At 46.6% G+C, this 17,650-nt stretch overlaps 1 protein-coding gene across 4 annotated transcripts in view; it reads right to left on the bottom strand.

Annotated features, from left to right (window-relative positions):
* The window catches only part of lrrk1 (leucine-rich repeat kinase 1), a 51,957-nt gene that overhangs the window by 4,644 nt on the left and 29,663 nt on the right, over positions 1-17,650 (bottom strand). For 3 of the 4 annotated variants that reach the window (XM_055507470.1, XM_055507469.1, XM_055507471.1), the window contains 30 exons: positions 16,934-17,160; positions 16,639-16,766; positions 16,304-16,467; positions 15,819-15,956; positions 15,409-15,521; positions 14,971-15,041; positions 8,909-8,959; positions 8,641-8,770; positions 8,138-8,250; positions 7,821-8,035; positions 7,537-7,719; positions 7,056-7,228; positions 6,836-6,956; positions 6,603-6,762; positions 6,103-6,281; positions 5,916-6,013; positions 5,604-5,775; positions 5,340-5,509; positions 4,826-4,965; positions 4,172-4,475; positions 3,422-3,591; positions 3,073-3,270; positions 2,864-3,003; positions 2,642-2,779; positions 2,274-2,468; positions 1,782-1,933; positions 1,586-1,703; positions 1,122-1,238; positions 641-838; positions 350-564 (listed from right to left, as the gene is read on the bottom strand). In XM_055507470.1, coding sequence (XP_055363445.1) covers positions 350-564; positions 641-838; positions 1,122-1,238; positions 1,586-1,703; positions 1,782-1,933; positions 2,274-2,468; positions 2,642-2,779; positions 2,864-3,003; positions 3,073-3,270; positions 3,422-3,591; positions 4,172-4,475; positions 4,826-4,965; positions 5,340-5,509; positions 5,604-5,775; positions 5,916-6,013; positions 6,103-6,281; positions 6,603-6,762; positions 6,836-6,956; positions 7,056-7,228; positions 7,537-7,719; positions 7,821-8,035; positions 8,138-8,250; positions 8,641-8,770; positions 8,909-8,959; positions 14,971-15,041; positions 15,409-15,521; positions 15,819-15,956; positions 16,304-16,467; positions 16,639-16,766; positions 16,934-17,160 — 4,691 coding nt within the window. The remainder of the gene's footprint in view (positions 1-349; positions 565-640; positions 839-1,121; positions 1,239-1,585; positions 1,704-1,781; positions 1,934-2,273; positions 2,469-2,641; positions 2,780-2,863; positions 3,004-3,072; positions 3,271-3,421; positions 3,592-4,171; positions 4,476-4,825; positions 4,966-5,339; positions 5,510-5,603; positions 5,776-5,915; positions 6,014-6,102; positions 6,282-6,602; positions 6,763-6,835; positions 6,957-7,055; positions 7,229-7,536; positions 7,720-7,820; positions 8,036-8,137; positions 8,251-8,640; positions 8,771-8,908; positions 8,960-14,970; positions 15,042-15,408; positions 15,522-15,818; positions 15,957-16,303; positions 16,468-16,638; positions 16,767-16,933; positions 17,161-17,650) is intronic. The other variant, XM_029143710.3, reaches the window with a different exon arrangement.

The raw sequence follows: 17,650 nt of genomic DNA, 5'->3' as shown, positions 1-17,650 counted from the left end.
ATGTAGATTATGTCTAAGTAACTCAGGAAGTAGCTAAAATGCATGTTTTAACAGTTTAAAACTGAAAGCAATGATTAAAAGTCATGTTCGTTCAAGAAATATCTCAAATCTTGCCACGTGTGCTCAGCTGAACAGTTTAACGACCAGCTGACACTTGAATCATCAGTTGTACCATCTGGGACTAAGGAGATCAAAGGACTTTTCTATGTGTTTAATTGTTGCTTTGTTGTATTTTTGGCTGTACTGCTAACAGAACGATTTATCATCTTACGATGCTACTAAATAATTTCTGACTCTACATTTTTTAACAGCATGTTCACATATGTTCAACATTAGGCTTGTCACTTACCAGTACCTAGCACACAGCTCATAGGAGTCAGCATGGTAAAGCAACAGGGTGTTGGTGTGGTCGTCCAGCATCCACACAGCCTCCTCCCCCCACACACTGAAGCTTGTTGCCATGGATACAATGCACGACGGTGGACTGTAGGCCTCTAACCTTTGAACTGCCAGAAGACTTTGAGTGTCAATGACGAGCACACCTGACCCGTTAGAGAACCACAGCTGACAGAGGAAGAGAAACAGCAGAGTGAGAACAGGCCATTTGACCTCAGCCTGATTGATCATGGCGGCTGCTAACCTGGGAGCCTCTGCTGACCAAAGCCATGCTTTTGACTGGGTAGGACCTCTGCCTGGGATCCGAGTCCTTCAGACCAAACACTGTTCTGTTAAGTGTGTGTGAGCACAGGTATGTTTCTCCTTCGAGAGGAAGATCATCCAGCAAGCTGTACACGGCCACCAAGCCATCAAACATTCCTGCAAACATTCTTGCAAAGCTCTTAAAGAGGAAAACAAATGTTTTATTAGTTTACTTCACAAACTGAAGCTCCTGGAGTTAAGCCACTGACTGACTCGTGTTTCAGAGGTTCCTTTACTCTAGGTGACACCTACATAAGTTTCCAGCTAATAACTATAACAATAATCTACCCCAGTGGACGCTGCTCTGTACAGAAGTACTGAAATCCCCCATACTCCATGATCCACTGGTGACAAATTATTTTTAAAAATGTAGCTTCTCTGTCCCACATTGTAAAGTGTTGATGAATAGACGTGTGACTCACCTGTTCTCTTGCTGGAACAGGAAACAGGCAGGTGATGATGGCTGGACACGAGAACCGTCTCTGGGGTTGGCCGAGTGGACACATGCCATTCAGACTGTAGATTGAAACCTCCTGCTCCTAAAACACAGAAGATAAATATGGCACAAAGGGCTTCTATCAACAGCTGAGCTCTGTGGTGGGTGCAGGCTGGGCCCTGGAAGCAGAAAACCTGCACCCACATGCGAACGTTGGGGCTGTTGTCAATCTTAGTGTAGTAGAACGCTTTGAAGCCTGCCGAAAGCTGAGGAGCTCTCATTGTACATGTAGAAACAGTTAGATCCAGAACCTATGTGGTCTCAAAGATTAGATGAAGCTTTTATTTTTACCCATACATTTAAGAAGGTTATGAGCATACCATGGTAAAACCTAACTAATCTATTACAAGGGGTTCCTATAGAATACTACCGCTGGCTGGGTACAGGTACCTCAGTGGCCACCCACAGAGTGGTAGACAGCTTCATCTGGCAGCTGATCCTGGTGCCTGGACAGGACATCCTCTTCACCTCCACCTGGCCCGTTTCAACGTTCACCACGGTGTAGTTCCTTTACAACAGTTCAAGAATGTAACTTCACAGAATAAAGACATTTTGATGAAGTGACTGACTCAAACCCCTGACAAACCTCTCGTCCTTGTCCCCATTCCAAAACACGGAAGTGTATCCTTGCACCTGGGTCAGGAAGAGCTGGGAGTGACTGTCACAGGACAGGATGTACCTGAGACAGGGGAAGCTGGGCTGCTGCATCTTCTTCACACACAACATGGCAATTGGCCTCTGCACACATACACAAATATGCACGCACGCACGCACGCACGCACGCACGCACGCATGCACGCACACACATGCATACATACATGTAGCAGTTAACCAGAGAGACATATAAAGGTCCCACATGGACCTTCTTCCCCTTCTGTCCACTAACATGTCCTGATCTCTTTCCTCGTCTGTTCTGTGTGGTCTCTGAATGTGAACCTGTGGGGAATGGACCTGAGCCCATTCCAGAGGTAGGACTTGTTGGGTTTTGACCAACACACACCAACACTCACTGTTATTATCTGCTCTGTAGAGAAAACGTGCTGTGAATAAATGTTCTGGAAGACCAAGGAACTCTCACCTTTTCGGGTTTGGTATCCCAGCAGGCAGTCATCATGTTCTGGAGGCAGTGAAACTGTATTCCTTCAGGTCGGCCCAGAACTGGTCGGATGCCTTTGGAGAGCTTCTTTGCTATCTGAAGTTGGTGCTGTCCCAGAACTGGTCTTTGGCCAGAGAGCAACTCGTACAGCACCATACCGTAAGAGAACATGTCCACCTTCAGAGATGAGACACCAGCACATTCATAGGTAAGCTTTTAATACAAGGTGGGTCTGTTTGTAGCAACAGCGGTTTGTGTGTCCAAAGGTGTTTGCACAGCACAAACGCAAAGACATGTAGCCCCTAACAGCACATATTCTTTAAAAAATGCTGCCTACGTCGCTTCAGTACCTTCTCATCATACACAACGCCTGGTCGGACCTCGGGAGCCTGGTAGCCTGGTGTGCCTTCAACCCCCAACGCGCCCTCATGGAAGGATTGTCGAGAAATACCATAGTCAGACAATTTAATGTTGACTAAATCCTGCACCTGGACAAAAAACACAAATATGATCAGACAGGAAGCAACAGGAGCCTTTGGCTCCATACGTAGCAGTTAGCATCGCATACAGACCTCCAGGGACCACACCAGGATGTTGTCAGATTTGAGGTCACAGAATATGATGTTCTTCCTGTGAAGATAAGCTAGTCCTGAAGCGACTTGATAGGCTACCTTGAAGGTTAGCATGTGACCAAGGGGCATGAATCTGGACTCTACAAAGAAAACACAACACGTTGCTTCCAGGTGAACCTGAAGTGGAAACGTGCTTATTATCTACTTGCCTTTGCGCTTCTCCTCCAGCACAGTGTTGAGGCTGCCCAGGGGGGCTAACTCTAAAGCAAAGCATAGAGGATGGATGCTGATGCCCACTAGTGAGACGATGCAGGGGTGGTGGAGGGAGTGCAGAATACTGGCCTCTTGGCGGAACTCAGAGAAGCTGCGCTGGGCATTGGAAGACTGCAGGTGTTTCAACATTGTGTCTGCAGAAGAAGACGTTTACAGGTCTTACTGTTCATGTACGTGGACTCACTGTCTACCTGCAAAATCCACATCAATCCAAAACACTATTCTTATATAATGCACTTTATCAAACAGGAGCCTAGTTACACAAACAGGAAGAGGAAACCGTACCCGTGTCACTGGTGATGCTCTCCTCACGCCACTTCTTAATGTAGAAGCGTTTGATGGCCACAGGCTCGTCACAATAGCGAGCTCGGTAGATGACGGTACCACTGCCGCCCTGGCCGAGGATTCTGTTCTTCTCCTCAGAATACTCCAGTAGGGTTTTCTCCAAAAAGAGCCTAGCACAAACATCATGACAGTCTGGAGACACACTTCCCACTGAGGATCGAACCAGGGACCTTATTCCCAGGCCGATCCTCCACCTACTGAACTACCAGGCCACAATAAATGAACTGAATTAAAATTGAAAAAAGGTTTACATTCTAGTCAACTATACATTTTCAGTTACATAATACCTTGTGGGAAGTTCGGGTCGATGAGATCCTAACCTTTACAATATGAGCTTAAACCTCATCCAGACGTATGCTCACTCTGTTTTAATCTGGGTTAATGTGTTAGACTTGTTATTACACTTAATCTTCTACTGAATAGTTGTAACGTGGCTTTGCTTGGCTGTGATTACAGATGAAATTTTTAGCTTACAAACATTTAATAAGGATTCTCCGGTCCATTCCATTAGTCAGTCAGCTGTTAGTGAAGCTCCTGCTTGACCCGGTAATAAGATGTCTCTCCGCGTTTGTGAGGTTTTATGAATAAAACACCACTAACAACTTTATTTCACCTAAATGTATCTTTGTAATGAGAATATTTGCTTTTTAATAAAATTAATTAAATTAATAATAAAATAAAAGAAGTTACCGTGAAGGGAAGTCTGTCATAAAGAGTTCAGGGACCAGCTCCTGGAGGGGGAGCAGCTGCTCAGGATGCTGAGGACAAATGATGTGATCCTGCTCCACTGCAGCGAGAACACAGTCCTCCATGTTAAAATAGTGAAGCCCTCCTTCTCTTCGGTAGTCTCCTTCAAGTTCTCCTTTTTCTCTTGTCTGCTCAGAGTGGCAGGTGGAAAGATTCACCTGGTCTTGTTCACTTAACGAGGCACACAGAGAGCACGGGGCAAACTGCTCTATGAGGAGACTCCCATCGCTCTCTGTGGCTGTCAAAGCTACAAGACACAAAAGAAATGTACAGTAACTTGACTTGCTGATGACAGATAGATGCATGCATACACATCAGGTCTGGCAGAGGGGCGCTATTTTTGCTAATTAGTCCAATCAGAATTCTTCACTTAGTCTCTAGTCACACAGACATGGTAATGCTAGGAAAAGGCTGAATGAGCATCACACAGAAGCAGTTGTAAATATGTGACCTAATGGCTGAGGCTGCAAGGATGCTGTGACCTGAGGTGGCCATCCTTCAAGGCTGGTTAGTTCTCAAAGATTAGATCTAAAACAAGCATCAGTCACGGACCTCCAGCTACCAACTGCTTCTATAAACAGACAGCAGCGCACTGACCAGGGAACCACTGCTCAATCAGAGCGGTGACGTGGTCTGTGATGAAGGCCATCGCAGAGAAGTCTCTCAGCTCTGACTGGCAGGTGATCTTGATGCCTCCACTCTTCTTCTTCTTCCAGTTGACATCTGACGACTCCACACTGCAGAGACACAAACAATGTCAGTGAAGAGGGACATCTGACCAGTGTATGACTACAGCAAACCTAGCAGAGGAGCAGCAGAAGTAAGACGGATGTTAAACCAGCTGATCTGAAGCAGGAGCTGGAGAAATCAAATGAGACACTTGGTCAAGGTAATGAGTCGCAGCTCAGCAGCCTCATTAGTTCAATATTACTGTGACTTTTGGGAAATTAGTTTCATCAGGTAACGAACGCTGGGCATCGATGGCTAATGATTTCAAGGTACTGGGGAGTAGAGAAATGACTGTACCCATAAGCAAACAAATGTGACACTCAGGACAAGTTTCTGAACCAAACACATCTACATGCTCATATTAAACACTGGAAGCTCTGACCTGAGGTAGCCTCCATCAAAAGTGACCAACAGCCCCTCCTTCCAGTAGATGGTCTGGCTGCGTCGAACTCTGAAGGTGCTGCAGCGGTTCCTCGGCTGGATTCCAGCAAAGCTGTAGATCACAGAGTTCCTGCTGTGCTGATTTCTAGTGTTCTTTTTTGGTTCAAATAACTGCACAAATAAAAGATTGCCATGAAAGAAGGAAGTGTGTAAGAATATCTGAGAATATCTATATGTCAATTCTGAGATGGTAAGATTTCAGTACGTGCAGGTCCATCTCTGTGAGGCTGATGAGCATTCTAGCAATAAAACGCTCCCAAAATCCAGCAGGAACAAAGCTCATCTTAAAAATGCGGAGCAGGGTGTTGTTGGTGTCCCGACGAATGCTGTGAATGTCCATGGCTGGTTTGGGGGGAAGGAGGTGGGGCAGCAGATAACTGCAGCAAGATGAGAGAAGAAATAATGAGGATAAACGTCATTAAGACGTGGGGAAACACGCAGGCAGTGTGTGATATGATGGGATGAAACAGCTAGAAGGGAAGAAGGAGCTTTAAATCTGTGGGTCATCAATATTTACCTGTTGTTGGCCACAGGCAAAGCGATCTCAAACTTCGCCAGGAACTGGAAGTACTGTTCCTCGGTGTGTGTGGTGAAGCCAGTTCCTACCAAAAGCATCTGCACCACAAACATTGGACAGACATCTGTCTACTTCAGGTTTTAAGAACAACAACCCGAATGTTTACCAGCTGACTCCTCGGTCTTACCCTAAGATCTTCAGCTCGAATCAAACCATTTCTCGCTACAGAGCGAGAAGACTTGAGATGAATAATCCTCTCCAAGCATTCTGACAGCCACATAGGACAGAGGAAGTAGAGGCTACACAGGCCGTGGCTGGTGTCAGGGAAGTGCAGCAGCGTTCCGGTCTCTATCAGGAAGCTGATGGCTGAATGGACACAAGAAGAAGAAGAAGACAAGTTTCTTCATTGCTCGGTGGTCATGGTTAGGGACAGCTGCCACTGGCTTATTAGCGTGTAGTTGATTAATTGATCAAGCTGTGTACATTTAATACTCCTTACACCTTAACTAAGTGACTAAAAGTAAACACTAAAGCAGTTGTTTTACTTGGAGAGATTTTCTGTCACCATCGTCCAGTAACACACACACAGATGATGATATGTAAATTGGCTCATCAAGATCAATGGGGACATTTTCGAAAACAATATAGTAACTACTTTAATGTTGGGGACTCTGTCTCATTCTGTACCAGTCTGCAGGTCTTCGTAGTCTCTGATGTCGTTGTCTGGGTTCTGCTCGATGATGCCGTCCAGCTGAACATCACTCAGGTACTGTACGTCTCCTTCATGGTCTCGTCTGCACTTCTCTGCAATGACTGCCTCCTGAAGCGTCAGGTAGCTCTTAGGAATCTGTTGGAGGATTATTAAAATGCCATAGATCATTTAAAGCTGTAATCACTTCAGAACCTTCTCACTTACTCACCAGTCTGCCCAGTAATTTACTGCCAAAAGCTGAGCTGCTGTTGTCCCTCATGGAAAGCGTCACCTGACAGACCAGCTTCTTTAGCGAGTCCAGACCCTCCAGGGTTTTACAGGACACTTCACTGGTATGGGGATACACACTCTTCAATTCCGTAATGCCAATAACAGAACAAACATAAATACTGTACATATTAGCAGTAGAATGTAAGGTTGGTGCTTACTGCAAGTGTTTAACGGTGATGTCGGGGTAGCCCTTGGCTCGAGTCCCTGAAGGAGATCGGCACAGAGCTAGAATATAAGCCCTGAGGGTTGCCAACCTCTCAGTACGGAACTTGGTGTCGATTAGATCCAAATGTGTTCCCACAACAACCACTGCCGAGTTAGGAGCTCGTGCCTACAGCCCACAACACATAAAAATTCACTTTGGAGCTAAAACATGTCACAGTCTGTGATCCAGCCTCAAACGTGGGGAGGCTTGTTCAGCTATCACGCTGTGGGACTGAGCACTGACTGAAGCCGGTGAACTCTGGCCATTTCTCTCTCTGACCCATCTTTCTCTCCTACCCTGTGGCCATGTATCAGTACAAGATATGGGTATATATATCTTTAAAATCAGGTTTCTACTCCGTCCCAAAGTAAAAGTCAATGTATCATAAAAAGTACATTTTCAGTGTGTGAGGAGATGGACATCGGAGGTCTCACCTCTATGTTGAGCAGCCATGTCTGAAGGTTAGCCACAGCCTCCTCTCCCAGAGCCAGGTTCCAGATCACCACATACAGAGCTTTATCGGTGAAGAAACATTGGTTCACCGTGGACATGCTGGCCTGGCCACCAATCTCCCACACGTTAAACGCCACCGAGTCCTTCTGTGTATGAAACAAAGGCTGAAGAACCAGTCGGAGGTGAATCAGCTTGGGAATGTTTCTCACTACAAATACAAAGTAAAATAGGGGGTTATGTCTTCTACTAAAGGTGTTCTCCTCACGTTGGTTTTGGTTCCACTGGCCTTGTCCAGGACCCAGGTAGAGGTGGAGACACTGCCCTCCGCTGGGGTGAAGGAGGACGCCCGGCCAGTCTGCAGGGCCTCTAGCAGGGACGTCTTGCCCTGCCTGGGGGGGCCGATCACCAGCATCTTCAGCAGTTTACAAGGTTCAGCCTTGCGAAGATGTGCCTTAAGGAAAGCAAGGACAGACGCAGGACCTAACAAAGCAAACAAACCCAGATGCTAATAATGACGCAAGCAGCAAATACACCACTACATCTGTTATATAGTGGGACTGAGCATGTTTTTTTCAACAGTACCTTCTTTTATTACATCCTCAGGAACATTGGTAATATTGAGATCTTCTATGTCCAGTTGCCACAGGTTGGAGAGTCGACCGAGCTCTACTGGAAGTTCCCTGATTCCAGGATTACTGTGGCCAAGCAAACTCAGGTTTACAGGCCATCAGACAAACCCAGTTTTATCAACAGTCACAAATAGAAACAGATGAAGTTACGGAACATAGAACTTAGTATTTAATGAATGTGTTCAAACGTGCTGCAACCAGCGGTGGTCACACAGAGCACTGGTTCCCAGCAACTGTTTTTTATGTACCATTTTTGTTGAGTGAATTTTCTACTGAGTAAACGTTGCAAAGTCTGTGGAAACTGAAATGCATTCATTGGCTTCAGTGAAAAAGCCTCTGGCAAATCATTAAGAACATGAAATGGACTGCAACCATTACTTAACTTTGACTCCTTTGAACCTCCCCCACACTGTTTCCAGGACAGTTTCCTGAAACCCAACAGGCAGAGGAACTCACTTGGAAAGGTAAAGCTCTGTGAGACTGTGCAGGCCGCAGACCGATCGGGGAACACACTCCAGCTGGTTGTCGTTCAACAAAAGCACCTCCAGGGAATCCCGCAAAATCACAGGAAACTCCACAGGACACACTGAGGACACACAGAAGAGACCACAACATGTAGGCAAACCCAGAAAGAATAAAACACAACAGACGGTAGGTCACATACACTGGCATGAGAAGTTTTTACTCGAGGAGGAAGCTAGGACCAACATGAAGACACCCTTACCTGGAGGGGCCTTTGTCAACACATTCAGGTCTTGAGTTACATGCGCTGCTACTGCAGAGACAGAACCACTGGCTGTTGCTGTGACTCAGTCAATGAGAAGATGCTTTAATTGGAAGTGCTTCGGAAGGAAGGAGCAGAATTTAGAATTCTATTATAGGTTTTACAGGGAGCTAGTGGTAGTGCTGCCAAACCACCTCCATCCTCCCGACCACTAACATCGATTGTCTTTTTCAGGCTCCTGTCCCTCCAAGTGGGAGAGTGAGATGGCGTCTGAATTTTCCCAGCTGTTCTGGTAAGCATGCTGCAGGAACTCTAATCTATATGGAAGGCTGCTGTGTATGTGGGCCAGCATCACTCTCTCAGAACTAGGGTCTGAGTGGCTCGACTGGTTGGGGAAGGGGATGATAGTCGTGGCCTTTTAGCTTGCTGCTTCTTGTTAAGCTTTTAGGATCTGCTGTGCCATGTCAAAGGACTGCAACAACTTCCTTGTTCATTAGCCAATCAGAGTGTGGAGGCAAGTTAAGGTCACGTTATTTTACTTGTAAATCTAGCCACGATTTGTGCGTAATTTTAACTCCGCAAATTATAAGTGTAAGCATGGTATAGCCCCACTAAATCTACGACTACAAAACTGGTTACACATGCACAGATAGGTTTACGCACGCACAGATCGGTTTAGGCAAGCACAGATATAATTTGATCCTAATTTGACTCCATACCTTAGGCTGACACATTCATAACTAAAAAACTGCTGTATTGCTGTATTTTGGTTTACTTTTGAAATTAATATTAATACTAATAATAGTCTTAAGGTATGTGCACACACTCATACAAAGATATACATATATCGAATACGTACACATATGCATTGGTAGACATAATCTCATATATATATATACCACTCTATTCTCACCCTCCGCGGGTGGTCTCATCCACTTTCCAAGCTCGGGTCCCTGCAGTTATGTGCTGGACTGTCTCAGGGGACTCTTGCACAGTCTACACCTTGGGTCTTGTCTGGTGTGGTAGATATGGTGCCATGATATATATATATATATATATATATTCTCACCCTCCGCGGGTGGTCTCATCCACTTTCCAAGCTCGGGTCCTCTACCAGAGGCCAGGGAGCTTGAGGGTTCTGCGCAGTATCCTTGCTGTTCCTAGGACTGCACTTTTCTGGACTGAGATTTCGGATGTTTTTCCAGGGATCTGTTGTAGCCACTCCTCCAGTTTGGGGGTCACAGCCCCCAGTGCTCCGATCACCACAGGTACCACTGTGGCCTTCACCTTCCAAGCCTTCTCCAGTTCTTCTCTGAGCCCTTGGTATTTCTCTAGTTTCTCATGTTCCTTTTTCCTGATGTTGCCATCGCTTGGTATTGCCACATCCACCACTACGGCTTTCCTCTGCTCTCTATCCACCACCACAATGTCTGGTTGGTTCGCCATTACCATTCTGTCAGTCTGTATCTGGAAGTCCCACAGGATCTTGGCTCGCTCGTTCGCTACCACCTTGGGAGGTGTTTCCCATTTTGACCTTGGGGTTTCCAGTCCATACTCTGCGCAGATGTTCCTGTATACTATGCCAGCCACTTGGTTATGGCGTTCCATGTATGCTTTCCCTGCCAGCATCTTACACCCTGCAGTTATGTGCTGGACTGTCTCAGGGGCCTCTTTGCACAGTCTACACCTTGGGTCTTGTCTGGTGTGGTAGATCTGGGCCTCTATGGCTCTGGTGCTCAGGGTCTGCTCCTGTGCGGCCAGGATGAGTGCCTCTGTGCTGTCCTTCAGCCCAGCCCTTTCAAGCCATTGGTAGGATTTGTTGAGATCAGCCACTTTAGTTATGTTCCGGTGATACATCCCGTGTAAGGGCTTGTCCTCCCATGATGGACCCTCTTCCAGCATCTCATCCTCTGTTCTCCACTGCCTGAGACATTCACTCAGCACGTCATCTGTCGGGGCCTTATCCTTGATGTACTTATGGTCTTGCATGTTTCATCCCGGAGAGTGGCTCTCACGCTCACTAGTCCTCGGCCTCCTTCCTTGCGGCTAGCGTACAGTCTCAGGGTGCTGGATTTGGGGTGGAACCCTCCATGCATGGTGAGGAGCTTTCGTGTCTTAACATCTGTGGTCTGTATCTCTTCCTTTTGCCACCTTATTATTCCTGCAGGGTATCTGATCACTGGCAGAGCGTAGCTGTTTATTGCCCGGGATTTGTTCTTGCCATTGAGCTGGCTTCTTAGGACTTGCCTTACTCGTTGGAGGTATTTGGCTGTTGCCGCATTCCTTGTTGCCTGTTCAAGGTTGCCGTTCGCCTGTGGTATTCCAAAGTACTTGTAATTGTCCTCAATGTCTGCTATTGTTCCTTCTGGGAGTGAGACCCCTTCTGTGTGGATTACCTTGCCTCTCTTTGTCACCATTCTCCCACATTTCTCATTCTATATATATATATATATATATATATATATATATATATATATATATATATATATATATATATATAGAGAGAGAGAGAGAGAGAGAGAGAGAGAGAGAGAGAGAGAGAGAGAGAGAGAGAGAGAGAGCTGGATAGCTCAATCGGTAAAGTTGCAGAACTTGCATACGGGGGTTCGGATCCCCGTTAGGCCGAATAAGCATCCAGTGTGGGTCCTTGGGCAAGAAACTAGTAGCTGAGTGTTCCAACATCCAGGATCCAGCATCCAGGATGCCATTTCACCATCTCCCCAACCGGGGTACGAAGCCCCAATAAGCTCAGATATGCTTAGCGATGCAGCGACTGACCTGAAAGATAAGATGGCAAGATTGAACAGGCAACCCCGAAGACAACTAAAACGGCTAAGTGAAGTACTATCAGAGAGTCTCGTGGAAGATGTGAATGCAGCACGGAGAGCAATCCCTACCACAACAATCACAGAAACCAATGAGCTGATATACGCTTCAGCATCAGTGATCCTGGAGGTGCTTGGCTATAAGAGCAACCATGGGAGCCATGAGAAACAATACCCACCATGGAAACGAGGGTTGGAGGCAAAAATCAAGGCAGCTCGGAGGGAAGTGAGCCAAATGACAGAGGCCCAGAGGGGTGCAATGAAAAGACCGATGCCCAAGAGGTACAGCCAGATGACCATACCTGAGCCATACCTGAACACAACAGGGATACACAGTGGCTGGTGGACCTAAGGGAAGACCACAGCAACCTCCCTGAACAGAATCCAGTGACTAGCACAGTGGCAGACATCCAACAAAGAGTCTCGATATGAAAACTGGACAGCACCTGGCCCTGACATGATCCATGCCTAATGGCTAAAGAAGCTCACTGCAATCCATGAGCGCCTGGCAGCACAAATGAACCAACTGCTAAGGGATGGGACTCACCCTGAATGGCTAACCGAAGGGCGAAGGATCCTGATAAAAAAGGGATCCCTCAAAGGGTACAGTCCCAATAACCTGCCTCTCCACAACATGGAAGCTCATGTCAGGCATCATTGCAGCTAAGATAAGTGGGCACATGGCTCAATACATAAGTGAAGCACAGAAGGGCATTGGTAAGGATACCAGAGGAGCCAAACACCAACTTCTGGTAGACAGAACAGTTACCCAAGACTGCAGAGTGCGACACAGCAACCTGTGCACAGCCTGGATCGACTACAAGAAAGCCTATGACTCAATGCCACACACTGGATCACTGAATGCTTGGAACTGTACAACATCAATAGAACTCTAAGAGCCTTCTTTGCAAACTCGATGAGGTTGTGGAGAACCACCCTTGAAGCCAATAAGAAGCCACTTGCCCAAGTATCAAATGTGGCATATACTAAGGAGATGCACTGTCCCCACTGCTGTTCTGCATAGGTCTGAACCCCCTCAGCCAAATAATAAACAAGACTGACTATGGATACCGACTCCGGAACAGGGCCACCATAAGTCACCTCCTCTACATGGATGACAACAAGCTGTACACCAAGAGTGAGCAAGACATCGACCCACTGATCCACACCACCAGGATCTACAGCTCGGACATTGGGATGTCATTCGGACTCGAGAAATGTGGGAGGATGGTGACAAAGAGAGGCAAGGTTATCCAAACAGAAGGGGTCTCACTCCCAGAAGGAACAATAGCAGACAACTAAAAGTACCTCGGAATATCACAGGCGAACGGCAACCTTGAACAGGCAACAAGGAATGCGACAACAGCCAAATACCTCCAACAAGTAAGGCAAGTCCTAAGAAGCCAGCTCAATGGCAAGAACAAATCCCGGGCAATAAACAGCTACGCCCTGCGGTGCAGTGATCAGATACCCTGCGGGTATAATAAGGTGGCCAAAGGAAAAGATACAGACAACAGATGTTAAGGCACGAAAGCCCCTCACCATGCATGGAGGGTTCTACCCCAAATCCAGCACCCTGAGACTGTACGCTAGCCGCAAGGAAGAAGGCCGAGGACTAGTGAGCGTGAGAGCCACTATCCGGGATGAAACATACAAGATCTATAAGTACATCAAGGATAAGGCCCCGGCAGATGACGTGCATAGTGAATATCTAAAGCAGTGGAGAACAGAGAATGAGATGCTGGAAGAGGGACCATCATGGGAGGACAAGCCCTTACACGGGATGTACCACCGGAACATAACTGAAGTGGCTGATCTCAACAAATCCTACCAATGGCTTGAAAGAGCTGGGCTGAAGGACAGCACAGAGGCACTCATCCTGGCTGCACAGGAGCAGGCCCTGAGATCTACCACACCAGACAAGACCCAAGGTGTAGACTGTGCAAAGAGGCCCATGAGACGGTCCAGCACATAACTGCAGGGTGTAAGATGCTGGCAGGGAAAGCATACATGGAACGCCATAACCAAGTGGCTGGCATAGTATACAGGAACATCTGCACAGAGTATGGACTGGAAACCCCAAGGTCAAAGTGGGAAACACCTCCCAAGGTGGTCGAGAACGAGCGAGCCTAGATCCTATGGGACTTCCAGATACAGACAGACAGAATGGTAATGGCGAACCAACCAGACATTGTGGTGGTGGACAAAGAGCAGAGGAAAGCCGTAGTGGTGGATGTGGCAATACCAAGCGATGGCAACATCAGGAAAAAGGAACATGAGAAACTAGAGAAATACCAAGGGCTCCGAGAAGAACTGGAGAAGGCTTAGAAGGTGAAGGCCACAGTGGTGCCTGTGGTGATCGGAGCACTGGGGGCAGTGACCCCCAAACTGGAGGAGTGGCTACAACACATCCCTGGAAAAACATCCGACATCTCATTCCAGAAAAGTGCCCAACACGAGGCCGACAATTGGTGAGGGTCGGCAGAAAAGAGACCACCCAGGCAGTGGATCCACATACCCCAAGCGGGGAACTGAACGCACCACGCACATACAAACTTACACCAACCACAGACGCACACCCACACACACATGAACACACGCTACCACAAACTCTCTCACAAGCAACTACTCAATCATACGCATGGATTCTCAGAAACATTCTTACACCCACACCATTGGTTTGTTCTCATTTATGGGGAGGGTAGGTCTCCGGCCCGCTGCCCATGTGGCCCCAGGCAGGGACTGCAGCACCTTCCGAGCCCTGGCCACCCATCCCAACCAGAGAAGCAGGGGGCAATGGAAAAGGAACCCCCCAGAACCCTGCAACCCAGCTTGAACGTGAGTGTGTGGAACTACAGTCCACTGAAAGTGGGGGACACCTCCAGGAGCATGACTGCTGGCTGACGGTGTGTTCCCTGGACAGTGTCCACCGCCCTAAATGTCTATTGTGCAGTTAAAACTTGGTGGTGATCTCTCCACCAGGGTCAGTGGGCGAGCCCACAGCTGGCCCCGACTGTATGTGTATGTGGCTAGGTATGCGTAGCCAGGAATAGATAGATGAGACCCAGGGACCAAAGTAATACTGCCCAGGCACCACAAGCAGTGCAGCCAGAACCACCCTCACCCCTGTGTCACACTTACTCATTTTCTTGCTCAAGCATGCTCATGCTCACCCCGTGTAGTGCGCCACTTAAAACTACACACATACTCTGCGGCCGTGGAGACCCATCTCATTACCTGGGTCTGGCTCCCTCTTGCTCCATGTTGTCAGAAAGGCCAGTCTGCTGGTTTTGTGACCCTCCTCTGCTCTATAACAAAGTTTAATAAAAGTAATATGAAGTTAACTAATGTGAAATATAGAAACAATGACTGAATGTCTCAGATCACATTCATTCATTCATAAATGTTTTTTACCATATTTACCAATAGAATCAAAAATATTCCATTCCGCCAAATAAATGTGGGGTCAACCAAACTGAACACAATGAGACCCATCAGTAACCCAGGTTCAGGTCCTGGTCAAATGGAAATCACTGACTGGCAGCTTCATCATCTTTGTTTTCATTTACTCTTCGTAGGGTCATGTGACTTTGTCTACAATGCAGGTCATTAAATGCTTCCTCAACCAACAGTTCTCCTTTTAGTTACAGAAACTGTGTGTGTGTGTGGACCTACCTGCCCAGCTGGTTCTTGGAGAGATCAAGGGTCCTGAGCTGAGAGCACTTCCACTTACTTGGAGGCGGTAGTGTCTCAATAAGATTTCCACACACTTTCAATGAGATCAGAGCCTGATGCGAAGACATGGATGTAAAACACATTAGCATCTTTCTTTAAAGCTCATCCACGGACTGAGTCAGCTTCACTTGATGCTACTGAAATGTTCATCTGCACTTTGAACTATGCTGTGCCTCATCTTGTACAGGATGAGCATCGGCTCAAGATGAATATAAAATACAATAGAGGTTTTCATATCTTGCCTAAAGTTTATGTTGTTTATCCAGTTTTATGCAGACATATTCTGGTTCTGATTACTTAAATTAGGGATTGGTGAACATACACCAACAACAGGTATGTAAAATTCTTACCTCCAGCTCAAAGATGTACGAGGGCAGGTGCTTCAGTCTGTTTTCACAGAAGTCCACCTCCTGCAGCTGAGACCTCCAGAAGATAGAAATGGTGTCTGGAAGACTTTCAACCACATTGAAAGAAGCTTTGCACTGCTTCTACAGGAAGAGGAAGTAAAAATGCTGATATAGAAACGCACAAATACAAAGTGTTTTCAGTTACATTAATAATACTGTTTTTTTGCTACATGATGACATTAAATAGCATTTCCTTGTCTGTGCTTTTATGCTTAGAGGTAAATTACCAAAGCATTTATGTATGTGTGTTGAATGTGTGTATAAACATCTATGGTAACCACTTTTCCTCTCAATGCTGGCTCAGTGAGTTGTATCCAGGGCCAAGGCAAAGACAGACAACCTGGCCCACAGCGAAGCACAGAGTCAACAAGTGTATTGGACCATGACCTGGGTTCTCCACAGGTTGAAGGTTGTATGTGGTTCCTTACCAATGGACAGGCCCAGGCTTCAGGGAAGGCGCTTAGTTTATTTCTGCACACATTGATTATGCTCAGGGCTTTCAGACAGTGCATGACTGCTACCGGCAGACTGGTCAGACAGTTATCAGAAACATCCAGCACCTCCAACTTACGAAGCCCAATCCAGTTCATAGCTGAGAGTAAAACAGACAAGAATCAGTCAGACATAAGGAAGAGTAAATACGTTGGTAACCTGGTAGAGAGAATAAAGATGTTGTATCAAATGTATTTCAGACTACAAAAACTGGATTACAAACACTAACTGTTTTTTACTGTACATAATTATTGAATGTTTTTGAACATACTGGTAGGGACGTCAAACAGAACTATCAGCTGGTTCTTGGCAGCGTGAAGTGTCCGGATGTGGATTAGATGCAGGAGTCCGAGTGGTAAACTGGTGAGCTGGTTCTGACAGAGGTTTACCTCCTGTAAACTGGAGAAAAGAGCAGATAGTGGAAGACAAGTTTGTTTCCTCTCAGATAGCAGACTGAATGCCTGTGTCCTCCAGGCAGGTAAAACTGAAGCCTGTGCCTCCATAGACAGGTCACATCTCTTGTACGGAAGTGCATGTAGGATGCAGACACCCTTAGCCACCTGTACCTGCTGCAGATTACTTCCTGGGAGTTGTGAGCAGAAGGCAGCTCTTTGAGTACATTGTTAGACAGATCCAGAGTTTGCAGGTGGATGAGGCCCCAAGGCACCACAGAAGGCAGAGCATCCAGGCTATTGGATGACAAATCCAGGTGAGTTATCCTTGAAGAAATGTCCATGAACCAGTCAAGCTCCAACCAGGGCAGTTGTAGACCAGTCCAACACACACTAACAGTCTGCAAAAACACAGGACATGTCAGCAACACATTTACATGAACACATGAAAGGAACAGCAGCTGTAGTACTGGAACCTACTGGGTCTATTAAATAGAGTTGATTTTATCGTATTAGGGCTTTAAAGGGGGTTGAAAGGAAATGGTCAGTGCTGGTATAAGGTTCTGAAGGTTTCTATGCTACTGATGCCCGCGTAATTCTACAGCTGACTGCAACAAAGGTTCCCCTGGACTCAGGCTGTCCTGCTGTAGGCTTACCAGCTGTTATCTTAGATAATCTGCTATATACATTTTAGTATAATTACAACATGCTGCTCTATACCGTTTTTGGAGGGTGCAAACAAAGGAGTCAGCACCATTGCTACAACCAGAGGGTGCAGATGAAACTGAAGCAGATGATGGAGAAGACACTGATGTGTCATGTTTTTGCTCACTTATTCCACATAATGAAACTTTAAATACACCTAGTAATGAGACAAGTCAAATGTCTAGT

This window comes from Betta splendens, chromosome 3 (assembly GCF_900634795.4).
Source record: "Betta splendens chromosome 3, fBetSpl5.4, whole genome shotgun sequence".
Taxonomy (NCBI): Eukaryota; Metazoa; Chordata; class Actinopteri; order Anabantiformes; family Osphronemidae; genus Betta; species Betta splendens.
Note: the sequence above shows the minus strand (reverse complement) of the source record. Positions and strands in the feature narration are given on the sequence as shown.